The following is a 23,320-nucleotide window of genomic DNA, read 5'->3' on the forward strand; positions in this document are numbered from 1 at the left end:
ATCGAGCCCCGTGTCCGGCTCTGCATTTGGCGGGGTGTGTGGGGGGGTCTGTTTGAAGATTCTCTCCCTCTGCCCCTCTCCGCACTTGCGGTCTCCCCACCTCCACCCCACCGTCTCTCTTTTTCAAATAAATAAATCTTTTTTTGAAAAAGAAAGAAATTTTTAGTATTTAGTATTTGTAAAAACTCATTCTTCTGTCTCTAACTTCAGTGCCTTCAAGTAAGAACTGTAAGTCTAAGAGGCAAAGAAGTGAAAAGACAGTCGTTTTCGTACTAACTGAAGGAGCAACTGGTATGCAATCACGGCAGCAATGGTCAGGTGGTTATTCAGCCCATTTTGACTGTGAGTGTGGGCAATCTCTGTCTACACCTGTGTGTACATCCTGTGACCTATGTGTAAGACTTTGAAACCATCAGTGTGGGGGATAGCTTACCCAGTCTAGAGGCCTCTACACTGGTTTTCCTTGGGCATTTTTGTGTTACAGGGAGGCTTGAAGTCCACAGTCTGTTTGGGCTCTTTCGTATGTAAACCAGGCATTGGGAGCCTGTTGTCCTGCCTGAGGGTTTTCCGTTCAGGTAGCTAGGTAGATTGGAGATCTATCCATTCTCTTGGGAATGGGTCATTTCTTCATTGTGGTGGTTTTGACTCTTGGTGCTGCCGCTCAACGTTACCTGCCTTGCTGCTTGTCGGGGACCGCTTACTACTCGGGAAGAGAAGGCTGAAGAGTTCCCTGCCCTTTAAAAGGAACAAGGTGAGGGTAGAGAAATCGGCCTTGCGGTGGTATCTCCTCCCTGTGGTCGGGCGGTTAGGTGGGAGCCATGGGAGACTAATGATCCGTGGAGGGTGGGGAGAAAAGGAAGCTGTAGACAGACCATGTGGATTGGTGTTTATAGTAGTGGTTCCCAAACATTGTCTACCCAGAATTTATCCCTTTTGGCATCTGCCTGGATTTTACAGACCCCATTTCATTTTATGACCCAGTATGTTTCTTCTTTCATGTCTCCCAGGGAATGTTTCTCCGCTCTTGTGTTCGTCCTACGCGACGCCTGTTTATCCTACATTCTTCCCTGAGCTCCCAGCCCCAGCTCCGCCCGAAACTGCCACATTGCTTTTCTTTCTTATTTCCCACCACGTTATGTTTTCCCGATTTTGGAACCTTCTTTTCAAAATACCTGCTTATCTTTAAAAAGTGGGAAAGCAAGTTTTATGTAATAACAAATATTAAGATATTTAGATTGCAATTTGAAGCAAAATTAGTTATAATCCATATTTATCCCCTGGGTGAAAACTCCAGATGGGATGAGTTACACAATTTAGCAAAAGAGATGAAAATAATCTAGAAAGCTAGCATGAAATAGGTTATTTATCAGATACTTGGAGGTACAGTCGGTTTTAAAGTAATGAAACTGGGAGAAAAGAGCTTACAAAGTTAATTATACGAAAACAATAAAATGTGTGTATCCAAAACAAACTAAATGAAAAGGAACAGGAAATATGTTTACAAAGATTATTTCATCAAAGGACAAACAAGATCTTGAAATCTATTGTCCATAAAACATCATGAAAGTAATTAAAATCATTAAGACTCTAAGGGATACATATAAATATATAAACATAAATATGTCAAACAAGAGGAAATAAAAACTGAACAAATATGTAGGGGAAATGTCAAAAATCCTTACTAAGTAAAGATGTGCAAAATTAGTGTTGTGATAGTATAATCTGATCACAGGTGAAATGTTAAAGCTCTCAAGTTAACATTTTGAAACTATTAAACTAGTAGAAATATTTAAAAATAAGATCCGGTTTTTGACAAGATAGATGTGAATTTGATATGTTAATGATAGATGCTGTTGATGTGACTCATGTGCTCTTTCTGGATGATTCATTTATTGATATACTCAGCAATTCAAAACTCCTCAATAGATTTTACAAACAGAGCAGTGAATAATACACGGTACAGTTTAGTGCAGAGCAGACTAGTTATAAGGATATGCATGTTCCTTTCTTGTCACAATGCTAGTTTGGTTTCCCCTTTTGTATGATTCCATTGCACCCTGTTCATGAAGTTGATGCTGATTTGCTGAGGCTCACATTTTGCTGAGTACTTACTGTGTGCTGAGTTCTGAGTGCTTTGAATATATGACCTCATTCAAGTCAACAACCCAGCTAAGCCAGGTACAGTTTTATTGCCATTTTGTAGGTGAAGAAATGGGGGACAGAGAATTGTTCAGTAAATTGCCCAAGGTCCTAACACTACCGATAATGAAACTGGGATTCGTATGCTCTGGAGGTCTCATTCCAGGCCCTTGATCTTAATGCCTATGCTTGTCTGTCCTCCTCATGATGAGGCAGGTATAATTGGCTCATCAGTGTCTTACTTGTTCACTCTATCACCTAGCACATTGCCTGGTGCATACTAAACAATAAATATTAGTCTAATGCATGAGCAAATAATCACTAAGAAGGATAAAACTATATACTTGACAACATTCCTTGCAACTTTATCTGTGATAGTTAAAAAGAAAGGCAATCTAAACAAACAGAAGAGTAACTATGTAATTTATCATCTGTCAACGTAATAGAATGTTATGTAGCTCCTAAAAATGTTAAGGCTCTGTAGCAATATGTAACATGAAACAGTATGGCTGTGTAGTAACAGAAGAATGCAAATGTGAACTATAGTGTCATAACTGTAACCCAGATGTCCCTGTAGGCTTCACCAGCTCGTAGGTATAAAATAGAGTGATGATGAAAAACCCAGAGTATGCTAGCCCCAAACCCTTACCTTCCTACACAGAACTTTTATCCCTTCTGCCCCTACCCCTCCTGCAAGCGTATCTGAGGATTGCCAAGCGTGCCCTGTTCCTCGCCTAGTGCTGATGACCTGCAGTCACCATGTGGCATCTGCCCAGGTCTTCCTGTCTAGATCCTTGCAGGGCCACTGCAGATGGGAAAGCACCCCCCCCCCCCCCAGAACTCCCAGCTCTCTGCCTTGCCTGATGCCTCTTCACACTCTTTGAAAAGGTCCTATTGGTGGTAGTAGCCTGCACAGCTGGGAGAATAGCTTTCTCCAGCCGTGTCCTGCTGATTGACTCCTAGGCCCTAAAGCAATTCTCCTTCTGCCCAGATTCTCACAGGGACTATAGATGACAGAAGCTACATGCTAGGAGGGCAGGGAATTTTGTCTGTTTTGTTGACTGATATTTGCCAAGGGCTTGGAATGGGACATGGATGTGGTAGATCTACAGTAAACATTCATTGAATGAGCAAACATCACTTTTTGAGCTTCTAGCCTTCACGTCTGTCCTCACTGGAATTCAAGGGGACAAGTGATAGACCAGCAGTGTGCAGTAGAGCTTTCTCGTGATGGAAATGGTCCAATCTACGCCATCCAACAAATGCTGTTCATTTCCTTTTTCATCTCGTTGTTCTTGAATCTGTTCCTCTAATCTTCCTCTGATGTCTGCAGAAAACCCATGTGTCTTGCTGTTAGAGGAACAAGAAGCCCTGGTGTGATTCAGCTTATGTATGTAGATTCCCTTGAAAAGTTCAGGAGTCTACCCTGATCTTCAGTGAGCTAAACCCTCTCCTCTGAATTAGGGCTCTGTTAGCAAGCCTTATTATGACAAGTTATGAAAAACGTACCTCTGGAAGAAGAATTTAAAAGGGCTTGAGACAAGACTCTGTGGTGAGATTTGAAGGACACGTCTTGGTCCTTCTATCCTAAGGGCTGTGTGGGCAAGAGCCCTAGATCAGGATTTGGGACGTCTCTGTTCTGGTCCCATTTCTGTGACTACACAGCCATGTTGTCCTAAGCACGTGCAGTGTCTGTAGCTCACTATCTGTAGAATAACGTGGTTGAATTAGATTATTTGGTAGATACTTTCTAGCACCTCTGTGGAACCTTAGCACTTTCTGGAACATAGTTAGAAAGTTAGTAGTTAGAAAACTTCTCCAGTATATGCTAAAGTTACCATGTGTCAGGAGAAAAAAAAATGAGGAGTAAAAGAGGTGTAGGTACTTGCTGGCTTCTCTTCCATTTGGAATTTTTAGGAGATTGATGTGAATTTTTTGCTGAGTTCTTATCTGTAAAATACTGTGCTATGAAATACAGGGGGTACAAAGATGAGAACACCGTGGCCTCTTTCCTACCATATTCAAAATTGAGTAGAAGGGAACAGAAAATAAATTACAACACAAGGCAGGTTGATAAATGACGCAAGTTGTTAGGTGCTGGCCCCAAATCTGCAAATGGCTCCAGGATTCTTTCTTACACAGCATGCCCCTTTCTTGGAAGGAACATTCCTTTTTCTGGAGGCCATATTTGTACCAGACATTAAAGAGCTTCCAGAATTTAGACTGGCTGTGATGTCAGAAGGTTTGAGTGCAATTTTGTGTTCTCAAGTCAGATATGTATTGTTGAGGTTTTGACTGCAAATGTTTTAAAATTCTAAATTCACACTTAAGTCCTTTCTTGTGGCTCAGGAATAAACAAAAAACAAGCAAGTATTACTGAATTTAGTAGGAGTCTGAGCTTGGTCTCTGGAGACCTCACAGAGCTTGCAAATTACAATAAATACTAAGAGGTTTTTCATCTTTATTTGTAATACTATTGTATGTAGCTTAAGTGGTATTCCTTGGTACGAGGCATAAGTGGTATTATGTGGTTTTTGAGAAAGCATTTTGCAGTGATATCAAAGAACATGCCAGGCTGCAGTCACCTAAATGGCGCTGGGTCTGTACAGAGTTTTGTAGTGATAGCATTGTAGAAGATAGGGTCTCTGAAGATGAAGCCTGTCATCATTGGATGACACCTGTTTTACTGCCCATTAGGTGCAGCATTACCATCTCTTCAGTGTGGTAGGCTTATATGATTCCCCCAAATGAAGTCCACTTTTCCTAACTCCCTGAGCATTTTATTAACTGCTTTGTCAGTAAGAAGGAAACTTATGTTTGAATCAGTGTCTGATTATACTTTATACATATAATTCAATAAAGCACACCAGTTAACAGAGTAACCCCAGTCACTTCTACACAAATTGCAAGGGTCTGGATATTCATTCTTCCCCATTTTCAAGTTGAAATCCTGCCATTCCCATTAGATGAGATGGGGCATTCTGGATTTCACTGTATTGACTAATTTGGTTAAACATTTGAGAACCAGAATTTCAGGGATGGAAAAGAACCCATAGATTGTATTATGGAACCACCCCTTTTAGCAGATGGGGATACTGTAACCCACAAAGTGAAAACATCTGCTTCAGTTTTCAAAGATTGTTTCTGAAGGATACCCCTATCCCAAGGTGCCTGGGATTCTTGCGTTGACTCTGCAGCCTGCAAATGCTGCTGTGTTTTTTTTCTAAGAATAAAAGAGCCCTGGTGTTCAGGAATTTTTAAAGAGATAGCTGCCCTGATGGCTTCTGTGGCTGAAGGGTAGGAAGTAGAATTTTGTGATAGCATCGATAAATGGAGCTCCTTAGGTCATGCAGAGGCTTGAACTAGATCAAGTTAGATAGCTGAGTGCTATGGTGAGGTTGAGGCTAAAGGAACAGAAAGCCATAAACAAAGCTGAGATGATGAATGGCCTCATCCCAAGTTGGAAGCTCTAATGTGCATGTGTGTGGCAGAGCCTCATATCTCCTGGATTGTAAACAGAACATGGTATTGAAGCATTTGCTAATGCACACAGCATTAAAAACTAGTGACATTCTTGGAATTCTTGTTTGTATTAAGGTTGATATTTTGCATTTGTTGAAATCTGCAATCCCTTTAACTCGAGCCCAGTAAGAAACTTGAGGATTTGATAAGTGGGGATGGGATGACATGGTCTTCCTAATTACCAGAGCAGGTAAAACAAAGAGATTCCCTCTGACAGGGAGAGAGTGGTGGGTGCATTTTTAACTCCTATGAAAGTTTTTTTCCCTTTGCCCCAAGATTTCTTTTTTTTCTTTCCTTTTGCATGTATTATCAAGAACATGAATCTCTTTTCTTACACATTAAAAAAAAAATCCTCTTCCCAATGGAATGATTCTATATTTAATGAGTTTTAAATTAAACCTTCTGGAATTTAACTTGAATCTGGCTAAATACTTACTCAAAAATGTAAAATGAGGTCCAGGAACTCAAAGCAGATTTGTAGTGCACATTTCATGTGTACATAATAAAGGAGCCTATTTACCCTTGCTTCTCTGTCTTCTCTCTTTTTCCCTGGTTCTGACTCTTGTGATGGCTGTCCATCCTGGTCCTGGATTTTAAGTTTTTATATCTACTTATTCTGTTGCTCTGTATCTACCTTTACTGGTTGCCCTATATCTTCTTGGGAAGAAATGGGAACCTGGCCCGTGTTGCTCTCTCTCCAGCCCAGATGCTCTCACTTTGTCCTTGCCTCCTGCGCTCCTGCCACATCAGCCTCCTCGGAGCTTCTGGGCCTTTCTAAGCCCTATCTCCCCTCAGGATCTTGGCTCCTGTTATTTCTTCTTTTGCAGATGCTCTTCTGCCAAATTGTGACATCACTGGATTCTTCTCCTTTTAGGTTTAGTTTACATGTTGCCTTCTCGGACAGGTTGTTCTGGACTCCTGTATCTCAAATGTTTTCTTGGTAGAGCCTGTGAGTCCGTGTATGTTAGCAGACAGATAACCAAGAATTGGCTATAGACAATTTTAGAGCAGAACAATTGTAAATCTCTACGTTCCATAAATAAACCCCAAACCTAGATTATAGTAAATGCCTGCTAATCTCCATGCTTTCTGCCTTGGCTTCTGTGTAGGGCTAGGCCCCTTCTGCTCCCCTGTTCCTGCATCAGAAGAATGTGACCTCCATCTTTGCTTTCAGCTCCCAGGTTTTGTTTTTTGTTTTCTGGTGATGCATACTGAATTAAAAGGCAAGCAGTCAAGGTTTGTTTTTGTTTTTGTTTTTCTAACAGTGGGATAGGTTCTTAAAGTGAGCAGTGGTTTGTAGCATCTAATTATTATCTAACGTTTGTTACCCAGAAGCTTTAAACAGCTACAGTATTAGCCCACTTTCGGGCTGAATAGACTTTAAGGGTACCCTTGAAAAGAGGGGGTGGTGTAGGGATGTTTAGGGGAAGAAATAAAGTGATAACTTTGACTTTCTAAAAATATTATTGCTTTTTTTTTTTTCCATACTCCCAGGGATATCGACAAAAATGCTGCAACCCTTTCAGGGAACATTATTCTTCTAATCAGAGATAAGTGGGAAACTTTAAGTAGCTCTTCAAATCAAAATCATGTGTGTGTCTGTTCTGTGAAATGACAGATGTAGGTTTTTCTTCAGATGGAGGTTTGTTTTCCCTGTTCTGCCTTAGCCACAATAACTTGAAACGGTCTGTCTGCTGGCACGAAAATCGAGGAGGTGGGTGGAGGGGCCAGGATGTTGCTGCAGGGAAGTCGAGTACATTCCGAGGGCGCCTTTTGGGGACAAGCAGCTGAAGCATTTTTATAGTCAACTGAGATAACAGGAAAGAAAAAATACGGCTTTTTACAGTACGAATCTTGAGAAAATTCAGTTCGCTCGTATTTGCATTACAAATAGTTGATATCTATTCATTTAACCTCCAGCTTGTGACGTAAAATGGGACTGTTGCATTAGCCCGATTTCTCGAGTCCTGCAGGTTGTTTTCTAGGCCAGAGCGGACAGCAGAACGCACTGAGACACTTGACATACTTAAAACCTCCAACTTACTGTTCTTCCAGCATGGATCCTTTCTCATTTTGACCTCGAATAGTAGTACCATGAGATATACAGAGCGGCTGTCATGAAATTACAATTCCCGGAGTAACAAGCTGAGGACCCATCTACCTCTCGTTATTTGCAGTAGGTCCCAGGTGACCATGTGATGCAATAGAGTGAATTAGTGAATTAGGGTGGTGGTGGGCAACATGTCAGGCTGCCAAGGAGATGGAATTTCTCAGCCAGCATTCTACGTTACACCTCCTACATGTGCCATAGGTAGACTTACAGCCGGCATACTGCAGGCTTCTCAAGTCAGCCTTAAAGATAACTTATTCTTTTTCCTCTTCATGTGTTGAGAAGGTTTTATAGAACCCTGGCAGCACGGACCATATATCACTAGATGATTGTTTTGAGAGTGATGTGAACTTGGGAAACAGAAAGAAGCCATTCATAGTTAAAACCTTAAGTTTGTAGGTTGACTTTTAAATTTGTTTTCTTTGATATAAAAGATTATTGAGCTATAAAAAAAAGTGCCTGCCACCAAGGACTCAACGTGTAGGTATTGAGTTGAGGCAAAGAACTTGATATTGTAATTTAGATTTTAGAAAATGCTGGAACCGGGGAATAGATATTTTACCTCTCAATCGTAAATAGTTATAAATAATGCCAACTTATTGGTTAGAATAAGTCAAGCAGAAACTGTTTCCTTTATGAACAGAGAGAGACACAAGGTTACTAGAGCTGTGTGGTGGGATATTGCTGTATCTGCTTAGACTGGTGCATTCTTGAAACACTTGTAGGAAAGCTGCCTCAGGGGTTTAAAGGTAGATTTAAATAAAACTGATTAAATTCATGTTAGATTCAAAATCTGTTGATATTAGAAACGTCTCACAAAAGTGAATTGGTTAACATTTCTGTGAAGAGAAAAGATGGTTACATATATGAAGTTACTTTAGTACTGATTGTAGGCAGTCTACACGGTACTGGAGGACCAAATAAATGATCTGCAAACTGAAACTGAGCAAAATGACCTTAATAATCAATGGGAAAATGACCAGTTCTATGACCTTTAAAATTTTTTGTCAAAACATTAAAGCTTTCTTACTGTAGGTTATAAATGTATAGGGCAATGCAAAAAAAAAAAAAAGTGAAGCTAATATTAATTTAATGCCCTGTAATTTAAAATGGTAGGAACACCGAGAATTAACCTGTTTTATTTCTTTGAGGAGAACTTACCAAGAGTAGTTTGGACACATTTGCTTTCTCCTCATTTTGTCACGTACGATGTGGACTATCTTTTCTCTGCTGCACTGGATTGTCCTGTCCCTTCCCGAGTTTGGATCCGCTTCCAACATGTTATCCTTGGTGCTTTCACAGCCGTGAACTGAGTGTTCCTTCCATGTCTCTTCCTCTGGGGCATCTTCATCTTCTAACTTACAATCACTTTCCAATTTCACTACCACTGTTACCACTTTTTATTTCTTTGTTACACTTTGATTTTGTGTTGACTGCGCACCCTCTTTTGATTGTGTGCTTTTGTAAAATGTCCTGTGAGTTTATTCCCATGAGATAAGAAAGCAACACGACTACCCGTTTGCTGTCTGTCTGAGCATGAATTGAACGATGGATGGGCAGGAATCAGTTGCCGACAGTCGTGGAAGTGACACGATTGATTAGTGATCATGATACGCATCTGTTATTCATGCAGGGGTTTTTGGACCAAAAACCTAGTGGTGAAGTTTGTGCTTTATGTAATTCAGCATTAATAAACTGTGACAACTGAAGTTGGAACCATGCTGTTGGGGGTACTGGTGTTATGTGACCAGACTGTGGTCACTGAAATTCAAGCACACGGAACCACGCCAAGTGAAGACTGCCTTACTCATAGGTGGTAAATTTAATTGATTTAAATCTTGGCTTGGCTCGCCTTGCCCGTTACACACTGAGTGCATCCACTGTAGCCAAGTGATTTAGAAATTGAATTGAGAAGTGAACTGGGAGTTATGAAGTGTTTGATTCAACCATGGAGTCCGCTTTGACTCCTCTCCTCTAACCTAACACCTCAGAGTAGAGTGGGTGCTGGAGAAAGCATATTTCAGCTTTTACCCAGCATGGGCAGGCTCTGGAGGCAATTTCTCGGTGGCCCCCTTGGTCATTTTTTCTGGCTCTCTCCTTCCTCCTCCACTGTCTCCTCTCTTCCTCAGCCTGTTCTTTACTTCCTGTGTCCTAGCTCCACGTTGTACTGATTCTCCCTCTGTCATTATATTTGTGTATGTCTCCATTCCCGTTGCTGTGATCCTCATCTGGGTGTTTTTCAACTTGTGATTCATTGACGTCAGTTATCTCCTCACTGAATTCCCCACCTTCATCACTCACTCTTCAAACTAGCCTCACATGCCATCACAAGACGAATCTTCCTGGGATAGTCAGTCTTCCTGACTTCTCTCCTTGGAGCCTCCCAGCTCCCTCACCGATTGCAGAATAAAATTCACACTTCTTACCAGGCAGGCCTTTAAGGACTTGCTTCGTCTGACTCAAGCCTCCATCTCCCATTTTCTCACCTGATCCTTAACTCAGGAACCCAGGGTTTTAGCAAGACAGCTGTATTGGTTAGCTCCCAAATATGCCTGCTTCTTTCCTTTTCCTAGAAAGCACTCCTCTTTGTTTTTCTGACTGCTCATTTTCAAAGACTTATCCCAAATGATCTTGCCCGTATAGTCTATTTTGATTTCCGAGAAAGGAGTTTTCTCTTCTCTGATATCCCCCAGGATTTACATTTTACATTTTCCGGTTGTCACTTCTATGCTGATCTGTGTTGAGAGTTACCATGTATTATCTGCTCAGGTAGCTTTTATGTTCTCAAAGGGCAGGGACTGTATCTTCTGGAGCACCTGGAATGGTATTGGGCAAAGTGGTAGGCATACATTGTTTCATTGCTTCATTCAGTGTTTCATCCATCTCCAGCTTTCCTCTAAAAGCTGAACCACATGCTAGAAGTAGAACATACCAAGATGAAGTCCCTGGCCTCACAGGACTCTAGCTGAATGAGGCATTGCAGAAAAGTAGTCAGACAATACATGCAGTAGTAAGCTTGGTGCCAGGATGAGCAGTGAGTGAGAACCCATGGAGGCACAGAGGAGGGGCACCAAGCCCAGATGAAGGGTGACTGGGAATGCTTCTAGAAGAGGGGACAATCAAGCAGAGTCTAAAAGATAAGGAGGAGTCAGGTAGGTGAGGGGGCCAAATGGAAAGAGTGTTCAGTCCGTGGACACAGGATGGGTAAAGCACAAGAGGACCCTGTATATTGAGGAAATGAATGGAATTCAGTGTAGCCGAATTCATAGCTGAGGAGAGATTCATAAAAGATAAGACTTCAGAAGGAACAGGGGTCCTGCGATGGGAAGGAAATGGATATATTTGATGAATGTTTACAAGGGAGGACCTCCAGGACTGGATGTTTGGATGGGTGAAATGGGGGAGCAGCAGCGAGGTGTCTGTTATGGACCACTTGGTGAATGGAGGTACTGGGGGGAGATGATGAATTTGATTTTGGGTATTTCAAGTTTGAGTTGCCTGTGGAATCTCTACATGAAGATATATTGTAGTAGTTAGTTTGGAAAGTAGATAGTTTTGTAGTAGATGGTTAGGAAATACAAATTTGGGTGACACCAGCGTCTGACATGGTAAAATCATAGAGGAAGAGTGTATAGAATTAGTAGAGATGAGGAGGTTAAGACCAGACCTTAACACATACCAATACTTAAAAGGCATAGAAAATGGAGTCTGTGCAGAATATTAAGTTGAAATGGGCAGAGAGGAAGGAGCACAATAGGTGAGTGAGATGTGACGGAAATCAAAGGAAGAATGAAATCCGTCCATTGGGTTTAGCAACATGGAGCCTGTGAGTCACCTTGAATGTCCTGTAGAGTAGGGTCCTGTAGAAGAGAGGCGGGGTCCAAGCTAGACGGTAGCGTGTGGAGAAGTGAACAGACAGTTCTTTGAAAGGTTGGTCATGGAGGAGAAAATTTTAAAGAGGGTAGAAGCTGGAAGGAAGTAGAGTTGAGGGGCTTTGACATGTTCAGGCTGGTAGGAATCTGATCATGTTAAAAGGCTGATAGGAAGAATTTATTAGTGATCAAGAAGTTGGCTATAAGCTGAATTTAGACAGAATTTAAAACTCCCCTTACAGTTCTTTACCCTGTGCATCCTTTTTTCTTTGTTTTTTCTAAATCAGTTCAAGTCCATACTACTAATCACTCTGCTACTTCCGGGTTTCCCGGTGGTCTTGTTATCCCAGTGATATTGCACATTATGATACAGCAGGACCCAGACTGTTCCCCCTGATTCTGGTTAGCACTTAGTTCCCTGTCTTAGAGAAAACACTCAACAGATACTTTTAGCACTCTCATGTGTTTCTTTGTTTATTTTTTGAGGAAATAACTAATGTCTCCTGTGTGCCAGAAATTATTCTAGATGCTAAGGATCTAAAAATCACTAAGCCAGACATACCTCTTTTTCCCAAGGACTTTATAATCTTGAGAGATAGTTAATACATAATAAAACACAAAAGCAAAGTAATTATAGAATACTTATATAATCTACATAATATAATCTATATGATCTAGATATAATATATAATTATATTACATATAATATATAACATATATAATTATATGTAATAATTATATAGATAATAATCCTGAGTGACTACGTATATATGTATGTATGTGTATATATGTATATTCTTCTCCCTGAATTCTTTCCATTGTTGGGATATTGTTGGGATATTGTTGCCATAAGCAATTGGAGAGTTAAATGACATAAGATGGGAAGAAGAAGATAATAATAGAGACTGTTGTTTTCTTCATGTAGTGACTTCTTTGTTGACTGTTTCTAAAGTCAGCAGGAATATGATGGTTATAATGGGCTGTGTGTTTTGGGAGTTTTGTTGGTTGGTTGTTACTTAGCATTTGAGAAACTAACCAACTCTCCACATTTTCTCTTTCCGCTTTTAGTCATTTGCCATCTTCCATGTATGAATGGCGGCCAGTGCAGTTCAAGGGACAAATGCCAGTGCCCTCCGAATTTCACAGGGAAGCTTTGTCAGATCCCAGTCCATGGTGCCAGCATGCCGAAACTGTATCAGCATTCCCAGCAGTCAGGCAAGGCATTGGGAACGCATGTAGTCCACTCCACACATACCTTGCCTCTGACCATGACTAGCCAACAAGGAGTCAAAGGTAAGCTTATTTATTTTCTTTTTGCCCATTCGTCAGACTTCTGGTAACCTGTCAAACCCACACGGAAGCAAGTATCTGCACGTGGCAGGGCTGGTATTGAAACAGAAAGAAGTATGTGATCTGTGGCCCAAGAAATGGCAGCAGGGACAGAATATGGGCCCACCTATGTGGCTGCAGTATTTTCTAGGCCATAGAGATTTGGAATCTAGGAAATAAACCAGAAAGGAGCCCATCCTTCTCCGCTGGCTCTGAGCACCAAGAGCTATTACACGCACATTTCTGGCAGGGAAGCAGGAAGATGAGCCAAGGCTGTGTTCAGGCCCGTACAGGATGAATAAGCTAGTGGATCATATACTACCTGCTGGTGAATACCTAGTTTATTTTGTAGTTGAAGAGTGCTTGGTTTTAGTTATAAACAATCAGTTAACCTCACTGGGCTTCAGTTTATTCATCTGTAGAGGAACGTAAACTAGGTCACTTGGAGCTCAGAAATTCTATGACTAACTCATTCTTTTAAACTTGGCATCTCTTCCATGCCCAGATTTTGAAAAAGGGTCAGAGAGGTGTGACTGGCCTTTACTCTGTAAAACTTGAGTGGTAGCATCAGAAGATGAAATTGTATTTGAAAGCGGCAGAAAGTAAATACAGATATAAAATATCACACATGGGTCTTTGGTGAGGCACAAGACGCACACGAGTACGTCCACACTCTGCTGTTCAGGCCAAAAGAATTACTCTTTGTGAAATTGTTATTTCCTCTGTTGATGTAGAATGGTGAATCTTCCAAGTTTGGCAATGGAAACTCTGAGAGATGCAAAAGTAATCGAACTCTTGAGTCTTTACCACTATCCTTTGATAAAATGTACCCACCTATGACCACAGGCAGAATGGATTTCATAGTTTTCTGACTCTGAAAAAATTTTCATCTCATGAATGTGTTACTGGGAGAGGCTTTAATTTCTCTTTATACTTTACTCAGTTTTATCCCTTAAAATATATAAATTCAGGTCTAGTTTGTGTTTTGGAAGTACCCTCTTATTCTCCAGAGTTGATGGCTATGCAGCAAAAATGCATACACACTGTGTATATTTTATCCCCGGGGTGGTATAGATGCCTATAAATACATACGTGTGTATGTAGTGTTTGCGCTCATGCTGACTCGCCTGTTAATTATTCATGACTAAGTTTTTCTCCTGATCTCTTTTAGTGAAATTTCCTCCCAACATAGTCAATATCCATGTGAAGCACCCTCCTGAGGCTTCAGTCCAGATACATCAGGTTTCAAGAATCGATGGCCCAACAGGCCAGAAGGCAAAGGAAGCTCAACCGGGCCAATCCCAAATCTCTTACCAAGGGCTTCCCGTCCAGAAGACCCAGACAGTACATTCCACATACTCTCACCAGCAAGTCATCCCCCATGTCTATCCCGTGGCCGCTAAGACACAGCTTGGCCGGTGCTTCCAGGAAACCATCGGGTCACAGGTAAGCAACACTGTCTAGCCCATGTTAGGAACACATTCTAGATATGGTCTCGTATTAGTAGGAAAGCCAGACTTGGTAAAATGATCTTCTACCGAAGGGGTTGGCAAACTGACCCATGGGCCTGTTTTTGTAAATAAAGTTTTACTGGAACACAGACACATCCATTCATTTACGTATGTCTATCCTTGCTTTCATGCTATTGATGATAAAATTATGTAGTGTCGGTGAGATCATTTGAGAGCCAAATCCTAAAGTGTGGTCTGCAAAGCCCTTTACAGTAAAAGTTTGCTGACCTCAGTCTATAATATTAAGTAGTGACATTTCATAATTGTTCCTGGAAGTCCATGATTGCCTGCTTATATATTTTTTCACTTAAGGTAATTTGTGTATGAAACGTGTCAGGCATGAGATGTGGTATGGTGAGATGTATTCTGCAAAGATGTTTGAAAACCTTTATGCCTTTCTGCAGTAGCTTGCAGGTTGTAGGTAGAGAGGAAATTTGACCCCTTTGTGCACTAATAACTTGGCATCTTTTCTCTCCTGATAAAAATTCATAACTAGAATGGCAATGCAGGAGTTGTTTGAAATGCATTTTAATATTGAATTTACATGTAACTTCAGGCCTATATTTATATCATAAAGTGAGAGAAAGGCTGAATTTTCTTTAAAACTCATTGTTGAATGTACATAGGAAAGGCAATATAAATATATTGGTTCCTCTACCCCAATTACTTTGTGCTACTTGTTTGGGATCACATGATAATGATGTTAATTTGTCCTATGGTTCTCCTCTTGTCATTTGATGTGGTTTGGATCCCCCATGAGAAGATGCGCTAACTGTATTATTATTTAGCTGTCGTTACCTCAATATTAAAAAAAAATTTTTGTGTGTGTGGGAAGTATTTGTAGGTAATAGAATCAATTATTACTGCTTTAGAAACCTAGAAAATACTTTTTAGGTACTGGACAAGTCAATGGTAGGATTATAACCTTTCTTCCAGGGCAGTAAGACAAAATTGCTTTATAGACCCAAACAGAAAAGAGCACCCATGCAGATAAGAGTTAAAGGTCTTGGCTACAGCCGTGGGCCCAGCACTGTGCTAGGAAGCCAGCTTCCTTATCTGTAAGGTAGAGATAAGCATATGGAGGTCTGTCAAGATGAGACAAGGTAATATGAGCCCCGCTTTGCAAACATTAGAGAACTCTGCAAATATTAGCTTAGAAGATACTTATCTATCCAGATAGTCAAACTTAAAGTAGGTGATTGCTTATGTCCTGTAATTTCAGTAAAGCAAGGAAGGCTTGATTGCCCAAACACAACCTTTATCACCTGCTGGCAGATACCTGAAATATGCCCACTGAAGGGCACCTTTTCTTTGCTCAGTTGAAGACCAGGCTTAAGCAAATGCTTTTTGGAGAAGAAACATCATCAATTTAAATTTAGCTTAGAAGTGAAGACTGGATTCTTGTGCTAATAAGGGCAGGTGTTTTTTTTTGTTTGTTTGTTTTTTTAAAGATTTTATTTATTTGACAGAGAGAGAGAGAGAGAGCACAAATAGGCAGAGTGGCAGGCAGAGGGAGAGGGAGAAGCAGGCTCTCCGCTGAGCAGGGTGCCAGATGTGGGACTTAACCCAGGACACTGGGATCATGACCTGAGCCGAAGGCAGACACTTAACCGACTGAGCCACCCAGGCATCCTGCTAAGGGCAGGTTTTGATAGGGGGCAGTGGGCAGAACATAAACTTCATACTTCACAGTGTTGCCCTGGGTTAGCCTTGGAGAGAGAGGATGATTTTGGTGCCATTTGCATTGTTTAATCATTCCAGCTTGGGTTGGTCATGAGAAAGGAAAAAGCAGGTCCTTTTAAAACTACATGCCCAGTATCTTTCTCCCTAGTTTCCAAGTTGGAACACAGAGCCTAAAAAGCAAGAAAATGAGGCATTAACAAACTAAGAATTTTTGTATAATAGTAGGGAGATGACTGCTAACTAGAAAGGGTAAAAACAAACTATTTACTTTTAAGCCTAAGCTGGACAATACAGTCAAAGTGAATTGGATAATTGGAGTTACCCAAATAATTCGAACTCCGTGGAATACTTTTGCCTTATCTGGATACTTTTCTGACTTTTGGTCTGAATGATCCAGACAGTGATCTCAGTTCTTAATTTATTTTGCATGTGTAGTCACTAATACACAGCTTCAAAATAAGACCTGTTTTCAGAAAACATTCTCAGTGTATATTTGTCTTCTTGTTACTGAGAAGTGTTGCTGGGTGCCTGTGATTGCCCAATTAATTTGTGTAATTAGGATGATCTAGGCATTTAAAAATACATACTACTGGGGTGCTTGGGTGACTCAGTTGATTAAACTAAAGTCTGCCTTCGGCTCAGGTCATGATCCCAGGGTCCTGGGATCAAGTCTGGTGTCGGGGCTCCTTGCTCAACGGGGAGCCTGCTTCTCCCTCTTCCTTTATCCCTCCCCCTGCTTGTGCTCTGTCTCTTTCTCAAATAAATAAATAAAATCTTTAAAAAAATATATGCGCTATTGGTAAATAGTCAATAGTATATAAGATGTATCCTACAAGGGTGTTGGAAAATATGTGTACTTTTTGCTGTGGTTAGTTTATAAACAAAACTCCAGGAGATGTAGGTAGATTTTGAATGAATTGCAGAAACAACTGCGTAAATGCTCACTCAGAGCACATTGCTTTGCTCCATTTGAAACACTTATTAAGCTGCAGATTTTGGCTGTTGAGACTTTCAATGCCTTAGAGTCATCAGTAAGCACCTGTGTTTATGTGCTGCCATAAACGGTCATATACAGAACAAATTTGGCATAATTTGCCCTTGTTTCTATGGCACATTCTAATAATTAGACGGTAAACTTGGGGTTGAAAACCCAACATGAGCTGTGATCATGTACTTAATTCAGGGAATCTTTGTACAGTAGAATTTCAGGAACTGCTTGGATGGTGGAGGAAAATGTATGACTGTTTAGGAGAGCAAGCTCCCACAGAAGAGGGGGAGAATAATTAAACAAAGGGAAGAGAACAATACAAGAAATGGAGAAAGGAGTGTCAGGAAAGACCAGAGAAGTGAAATAGCTTGGGATCCCTGGCATGCGTTGGCACAGATAAGTGAAGCCCCTTACACCTGAGGCATAGTGCAATATAAACTACTTGGTGTCAAGGTAACAATGTTCATGAAGCCTCCTTAACCAGGCAGTCAAAGTCAGAATCATTAGAAGTACGACAGCTGACATGATGTGCCTCCCAACGTGATACAGCATGGAGTTTACACATCATCCTTGAAGTTTTCTTGCCAAAAATGTTTAACCTGAATCTAATCAAGCCCGTACACCTTAATCTCTCCAGCTTATAGGGAATGAGGAAGCCAACTAAAAATATCACACACCTGCCTCCTCCATCAGACGGATTCATAATGTAGGATATTATTGCCTGGTTTCTTCAAAAAATCCTCTCATGGGGAAAAAAAAAACTTTTCGAGAAAGAGACAAAGAGACACAATAACAAATGTAACATATGAACCTTAATCAAATCCTGGTTAGAAAAACATGCACATGTAACACCTGGCTCTAAAGGACATTTGGGGAACAATTGGGGAAATCGAAACAGGACTGGATATTAGATGATATTTTGGAATTACTATTATTTAGGTATGATAATGGTGTTGGGGTTATGTAGGACCGTGTCCTTATTCTTGAGAGATGAATGTTGAAAGTTTTAGGGGTAAAATGCCGTGATGTCTATAATTTATTTTCAAATGCATTTTACACAGAGATATGGCAAAATTTTGACTGTTGTCGACTCTGAGAGGTGAGTATTCAAGTGATCACTGTATTATTCTTTGAATATGTCAGAGTATTTGAAAATTTCTTGAGGAAAAGAAACAGAAAAATGATCATTTTCTCGACTTAGAGTAATCGAATTTTAAGCTGAACTTAAAAGTTGTAACTTTGATACATTTTATGAATTTTAAGAAAGTAATTTTGAAAGTTTCAACTTAGGAAAGAATGGGGTGGGTGGATGTGGAAATGGTAGACATGAGGAGACCAGGGAAGAGAAGTTGGCCTTGGTCCATTTGTGAATTGACCAGGGTCCAGTCTAAGAAGTGAAGTTGAAAATACAGATGAATCTCTGAGCTTTTGTGAAGAATCAAGCATCAGGGTTTGATTATGGGCTGTTGCAAAGAAAAAGATGGTGGTGAGTTGGACCATTCTGAAATTCCTTGCTTCAGGAATCAGATAAATGCTCACTCTCATTGATTAACTGACCCTGGGGGAGGATTGTAAGGTGAAGATGAGTAACTACATCTTTGTTTTAAGCAGCCCCATCCTTTACTGACATCAAGAATGGTGTATTCTTGTGTATCAATTGGGAAACCCAGTGTTGTTTCAGAGATGGAATGAGAGTGGATGAATGGACAAGATTCAGCAGGCAGCAAATAGATCTAGTGGTGATAAATTCATGAGAACAGAGGACATCTCTTTGGCTTGTATCGTGAAGAGAAAAGAGCAGAAATAATGCGATTGGAAATTTACAATGTTTTTCACCTTGACAGAGTGTGTCAAGATACAAGGGCGGGAGGTGGAGTGGGGGGGGGGGAGGAATCCGTCCTATTGTTTTACTGTTATAGAAAGTGACGTTCCATCTTTTGAGTCCTAAAAATAATTTCTTTTTTTTTTTTAAATAATGCTATCTTTTTTTTTTAAGATTTTATTTTTTTATTGGAGAGAGAGAATGAGAGATAGAGAGCACGAGAGGGAAGAGGGTCAGAGGGAGAAGCAGACTCCCTGCTGAGTAGGGAGCCCAATGTGGGACTCGATCCTGGGACTCCAGGATCATGACCTGAGCCGAAGGCAGTCGCTTAACCAACTGAACCACCCAGGTGCCCCCTAAAAATAATTTCTTGTTCTTTAGATCATATAAAGTATTTATTTCTGTGTGAATCAGCTGGGTACAGGCATCATTAAATTCATGTTAAAGTATTAAAAGGATAGAAAATAATGGAATGTATGGTGTGACTAAGAGGAATCAGTTTCTTGAATGTCAGTCATATTTGAAGCAGTCAGCAAGTTATAATTTTGGCAGTTAGGTATCTGTGCTATCTGAAGTAAATTGTGATATATGTTTAAAAACATTTTGGAGGGTTTGCTTCCTGTATAGATCAAGTTAGAATTACATCTCCAATGGCTACAATTACCAACTACTTTTAGGAAAATCTCATGTTATTTCAAATGCTTAAAACTTGAACATTTCCATGCTAGTTTTCATCTCTAAGGAGAGGCCAAATTTCAGAAAATACCCCTCCAGTTTCTTTTTGCATCACAGGGACATTGAATATCTATACCTTTTCCATTGTACACAGGTTTCCTTTGTTTTAAATTGGTTCTCTTAACAGTGACCTAAATTTGAAACTTACTTGGCATTTGAGGTTTTGGTTGTTTTAAGTATGTTTTATTTGTTGCCCAGTTGCTGGAAACAAACATTTGCAGTGACCTAATGATGCCAGATGGTATGCAAAGACCTTGTCTGAGAAGTGTTTAGAATCATGATGTAGGTAGGGCTTGGGGTCCAGCGTCCATGCTTGGGTCTGCCATTGCCCAGTTGTGCAATCATGTGCTCTTTGTTAAACATGGGAACATTCCCCTTAATTAGACACAGACATTACAAAACGAGACAAAAAATTCAAGCACTTCAAGACCTTCCTATTGCAAATGCCAAAAGAGCAGAAAATTCCACATATAAACACCTGAGTTAACTAAGAACAGAAATACTGGGAAACCTGAAGTCGGTGTAAACAGAAAAGATATTTTTAGTACAGTGCTTTACCACAAATAAAGATGACCAAACAACATGCAAGCCCACTTTTGTAGTTTACAAGTATAAAATGTCCGTAAGTAAAAAAAAAAAAAAACAAAACCATAAGAAACAAACTCTAAGATTAAATTCTCAAATATGCCTTCTGTAGAAAAAAAATAATCCTTATGTGGATTAGGAAGAAGAGAAAGGAGCAATACTTGCTGTGAAATCCAGAAATTATTGGAAAAGCCTTTCTCTCCTTTAATTCCTGCTCATACAAATAATAAGAGCTGGGGCAAAACTGAGTTAAAGCACCCAAGAATTATTTGGGGGATCCTCTTAGAGGTTCCAGAAGTTGTTCTAACAGTTCTCTTTAGACAGGAAAAATGGAAACAGAATGGGCCTTTGGAGAAATAATTGGGGGATATAATTGGAAATAGGTCTTTTTTGGCAGACAAATTCAATAACATCCCCAGTCTCTAAACCTTAGTAGTAAGACACACACACACACACACACACACAGTTTTTGAAGGGTCAAACAGGTGCACTTAACTTTTGTTTAAAAAAATTTTTTTAAGTAAACATCATGGAGAAATTAACAGGGAAGTGTGAGCTCATCAAAGTGGAAACTATCCTAATTATGGCTGAAAGTCTCAATTCTTCTGTGACAGGACTTTGAAGAAAAATAGTTCTTGGTTTCTACTACACAGAAGCCAGTGAGAAAGTAGGGAAACAGATACCAGGCCTGTCAGTCCCACATGGCAGAAAAAAAACACAGATGGATGTATAGACACCCATGTGGATTGTTACCGCTGTACATATAGAGACAGAGAACAGACTTTGAAAATCTCTTCTCAGTGATGGAAAATGAATTTAGTGCTCAATTAAAGGGTCTGGGACATTAAGTTCTGCTTAGAAATCTGTTCTTTAGTTTCCACAGAGTCACCTCTGCTGTGACCGTTAGTGCATTGTTGGAATGAGGCGTAAAGCTAAGATGAAATAGCTAGTTGAGGATATTCTGATGGGGATCGTGCCAGAATCATTGTAACATTTCATATTGGTTATTTTCCTCAGCTGAGGCCACAAGCGACATAAGTAGCTGAGACTTCTAAAGAAGGAATAACGATAAGACATTTTACCAAAGACGCTTGGCCTCTCACGGATGTATTATCCCCTTCTGTGGGAAGGGGGACGGAGTGTCCCAGGCTGGGTCACCAGTGGGTACAGGTGTGCATGTGGCCCTCGCCCCTTCCCCATTTGCCCAGCCACATGCTTTGAGGGGCAGGGCCATCCCAGGTGAACTTGGGCTTCATCTTCTTGCAGACGTACTGCCGGGCAGTGACTGGGGAAGGCTGGGCTAGGGCTACCAGACATCTGCCTTCTCTGTGAGCAGAGAGCCCCACTGGGTGTGCTGATTGCATTTACTGAAGTTTGGCCTCCTTCGGGTGGAATAAGTCATTAACACCAGGCACTTCCTATGACATCTGGGTTTTTCTTCAGTATCCCACTCAAATAGTCCTTTGGCATAATCTAAGAAATATATAATTGAGTGTTAGTGAGTCTGGTTGTCTCCAGTGGCTCTAAAATGGCCACCCTTGCCAAAGCTTACCTGTGTCAACAGCAGAGGTATCACTGCACGTGTTCCACACATATCAGTGATGGGAGCCTGGAGCTCTCCAGCAGTGGCTGGTCTTGTTCCAGCAGCCTCGGCCAGACCTCCTTCGTGCAGGGCCCCTCTTCCTTCAAGTTGCAAAGATCAGTAAAGACGGGGATAAGATCCAAAGGGAGAAAGAGCTGCATGAAAGGGAGAATGTCTGCGTGTCACTGGGCTTCTGCCAGGGGCAGGGAGAACTGCTAGTTTGACTTGGATTGAATGTGGGACTGAGACATTAGGATAATCAAAATATAGATTCTTAGACCTGAAGTAGAGTCCTTCAGAGAATGGATGATGCCCCAGACATTACCCTTCCTACTGCCTAATACCATTCTTCACCCAGGCCAGTGTCTTCTGGGCGCCTACCAGTGTCCAGAAGTGTTCACTCCTTTGAGTGTTCACACCGCTTGACCTGTTTCATAGACACATTTACACTTCCTGGGTCCTCCTCAAGCCCCCACTCTCAGATGATTTTCATTTTATTGGCAATGAAAATGCCTTTATCATGACATGGAATATCAAATTTCCATGTTTTATATCTCTAGGCTCACTAAAATAATATATCCTATTAATAATTAGACTCCCATGTTTGCTGAGCAACAGGCATTAAAATGAATTATGGGGCAGTTGAGAATGGAAGCATGTTAGGTCAGTTCAGATACTGGCAACGTGGCATGATTTTGTGGTCATGATATTTGATGATGACAATTCTGAGTAGGTTGGAAGTAGTTTTAAGGGACCAAGGCTTGAGTTGCTGGTTGATTTGGGCTCTGTACATTACAAAAATGTTTAAGGAGTCGCAGCTCATAGTCTGTTGGTTCTTGGCTTTGTCTACATGATCCCTTAGAATTGAGATTTGCTAAAACAAAGTGGAATCATCTGGTTTACTTGAAAAAAAAATTGAAATAAACCTCAGTCCTCTGGAATCTGACCCATAAATTTGTGGAGAACAAAGCAACATTGCCCTGTGTTGAGAGATTACAGAATGACTCCCCTGCACAGCCCTGCCCCTTCTCCCACAATGATGATAGTACAGGTTTCTTTTTCTTTCTCATCCTTCCATTTTTTTTTCTCCTGTTGTCTCCTTTTATATATCAAAAAAGGTATATATAAGATAGAATATTCTGTCACATTGAGGTCTTTGCTTAAGGGACTGTGTCTTTATTCTAGTGATGCTGTTGTGCAAACAGACTTGCAATTTCTATTTTGAAGTAGTTGTTTCAGAATCCGTTTATGAGCTGCATAAGAAAATTAGTCTGTCTTTGATCTTCTGCAGCTCACTCATTTGCTATAGTCTCAGTGGATCGAAGGCTTCCAATGGTCGATTCAGCCTCCAGCAAGCAAGGATTTGCACCATTGAGGATACTTAAAATAGTATGTCTTCAGCCCTGAAGAGAATTCTGAAATCGAGACAGAGGAGCTCTAAA

At 40.6% G+C, this 23,320-nt stretch overlaps 1 protein-coding gene across 12 annotated transcripts in view; it reads left to right on the forward strand.

Annotated features, from left to right (window-relative positions):
* The window catches only part of LTBP1 (latent transforming growth factor beta binding protein 1), a 387,020-nt gene that overhangs the window by 188,197 nt on the left and 175,503 nt on the right, over positions 1 to 23,320 (forward strand). For all 12 annotated transcript variants that reach the window (XM_073897251.1, XM_073897253.1, XM_073897250.1 and 9 more), the window contains 2 exons: positions 12,712 to 12,936; positions 14,144 to 14,418. In XM_073897251.1, the coding sequence (XP_073753352.1) occupies positions 12,712 to 12,936; positions 14,144 to 14,418 (500 nt within the window). The remainder of the gene's footprint in view (positions 1 to 12,711; positions 12,937 to 14,143; positions 14,419 to 23,320) is intronic.

This window comes from Callorhinus ursinus, unplaced genomic scaffold (genome assembly GCF_003265705.2).
Source record: "Callorhinus ursinus isolate GAN/ISIS: 27379988/994484 unplaced genomic scaffold, GSC_fseal_2.0 scaffold10, whole genome shotgun sequence".
NCBI lineage: Eukaryota > Metazoa > Chordata > Mammalia > Carnivora > Otariidae > Callorhinus > Callorhinus ursinus.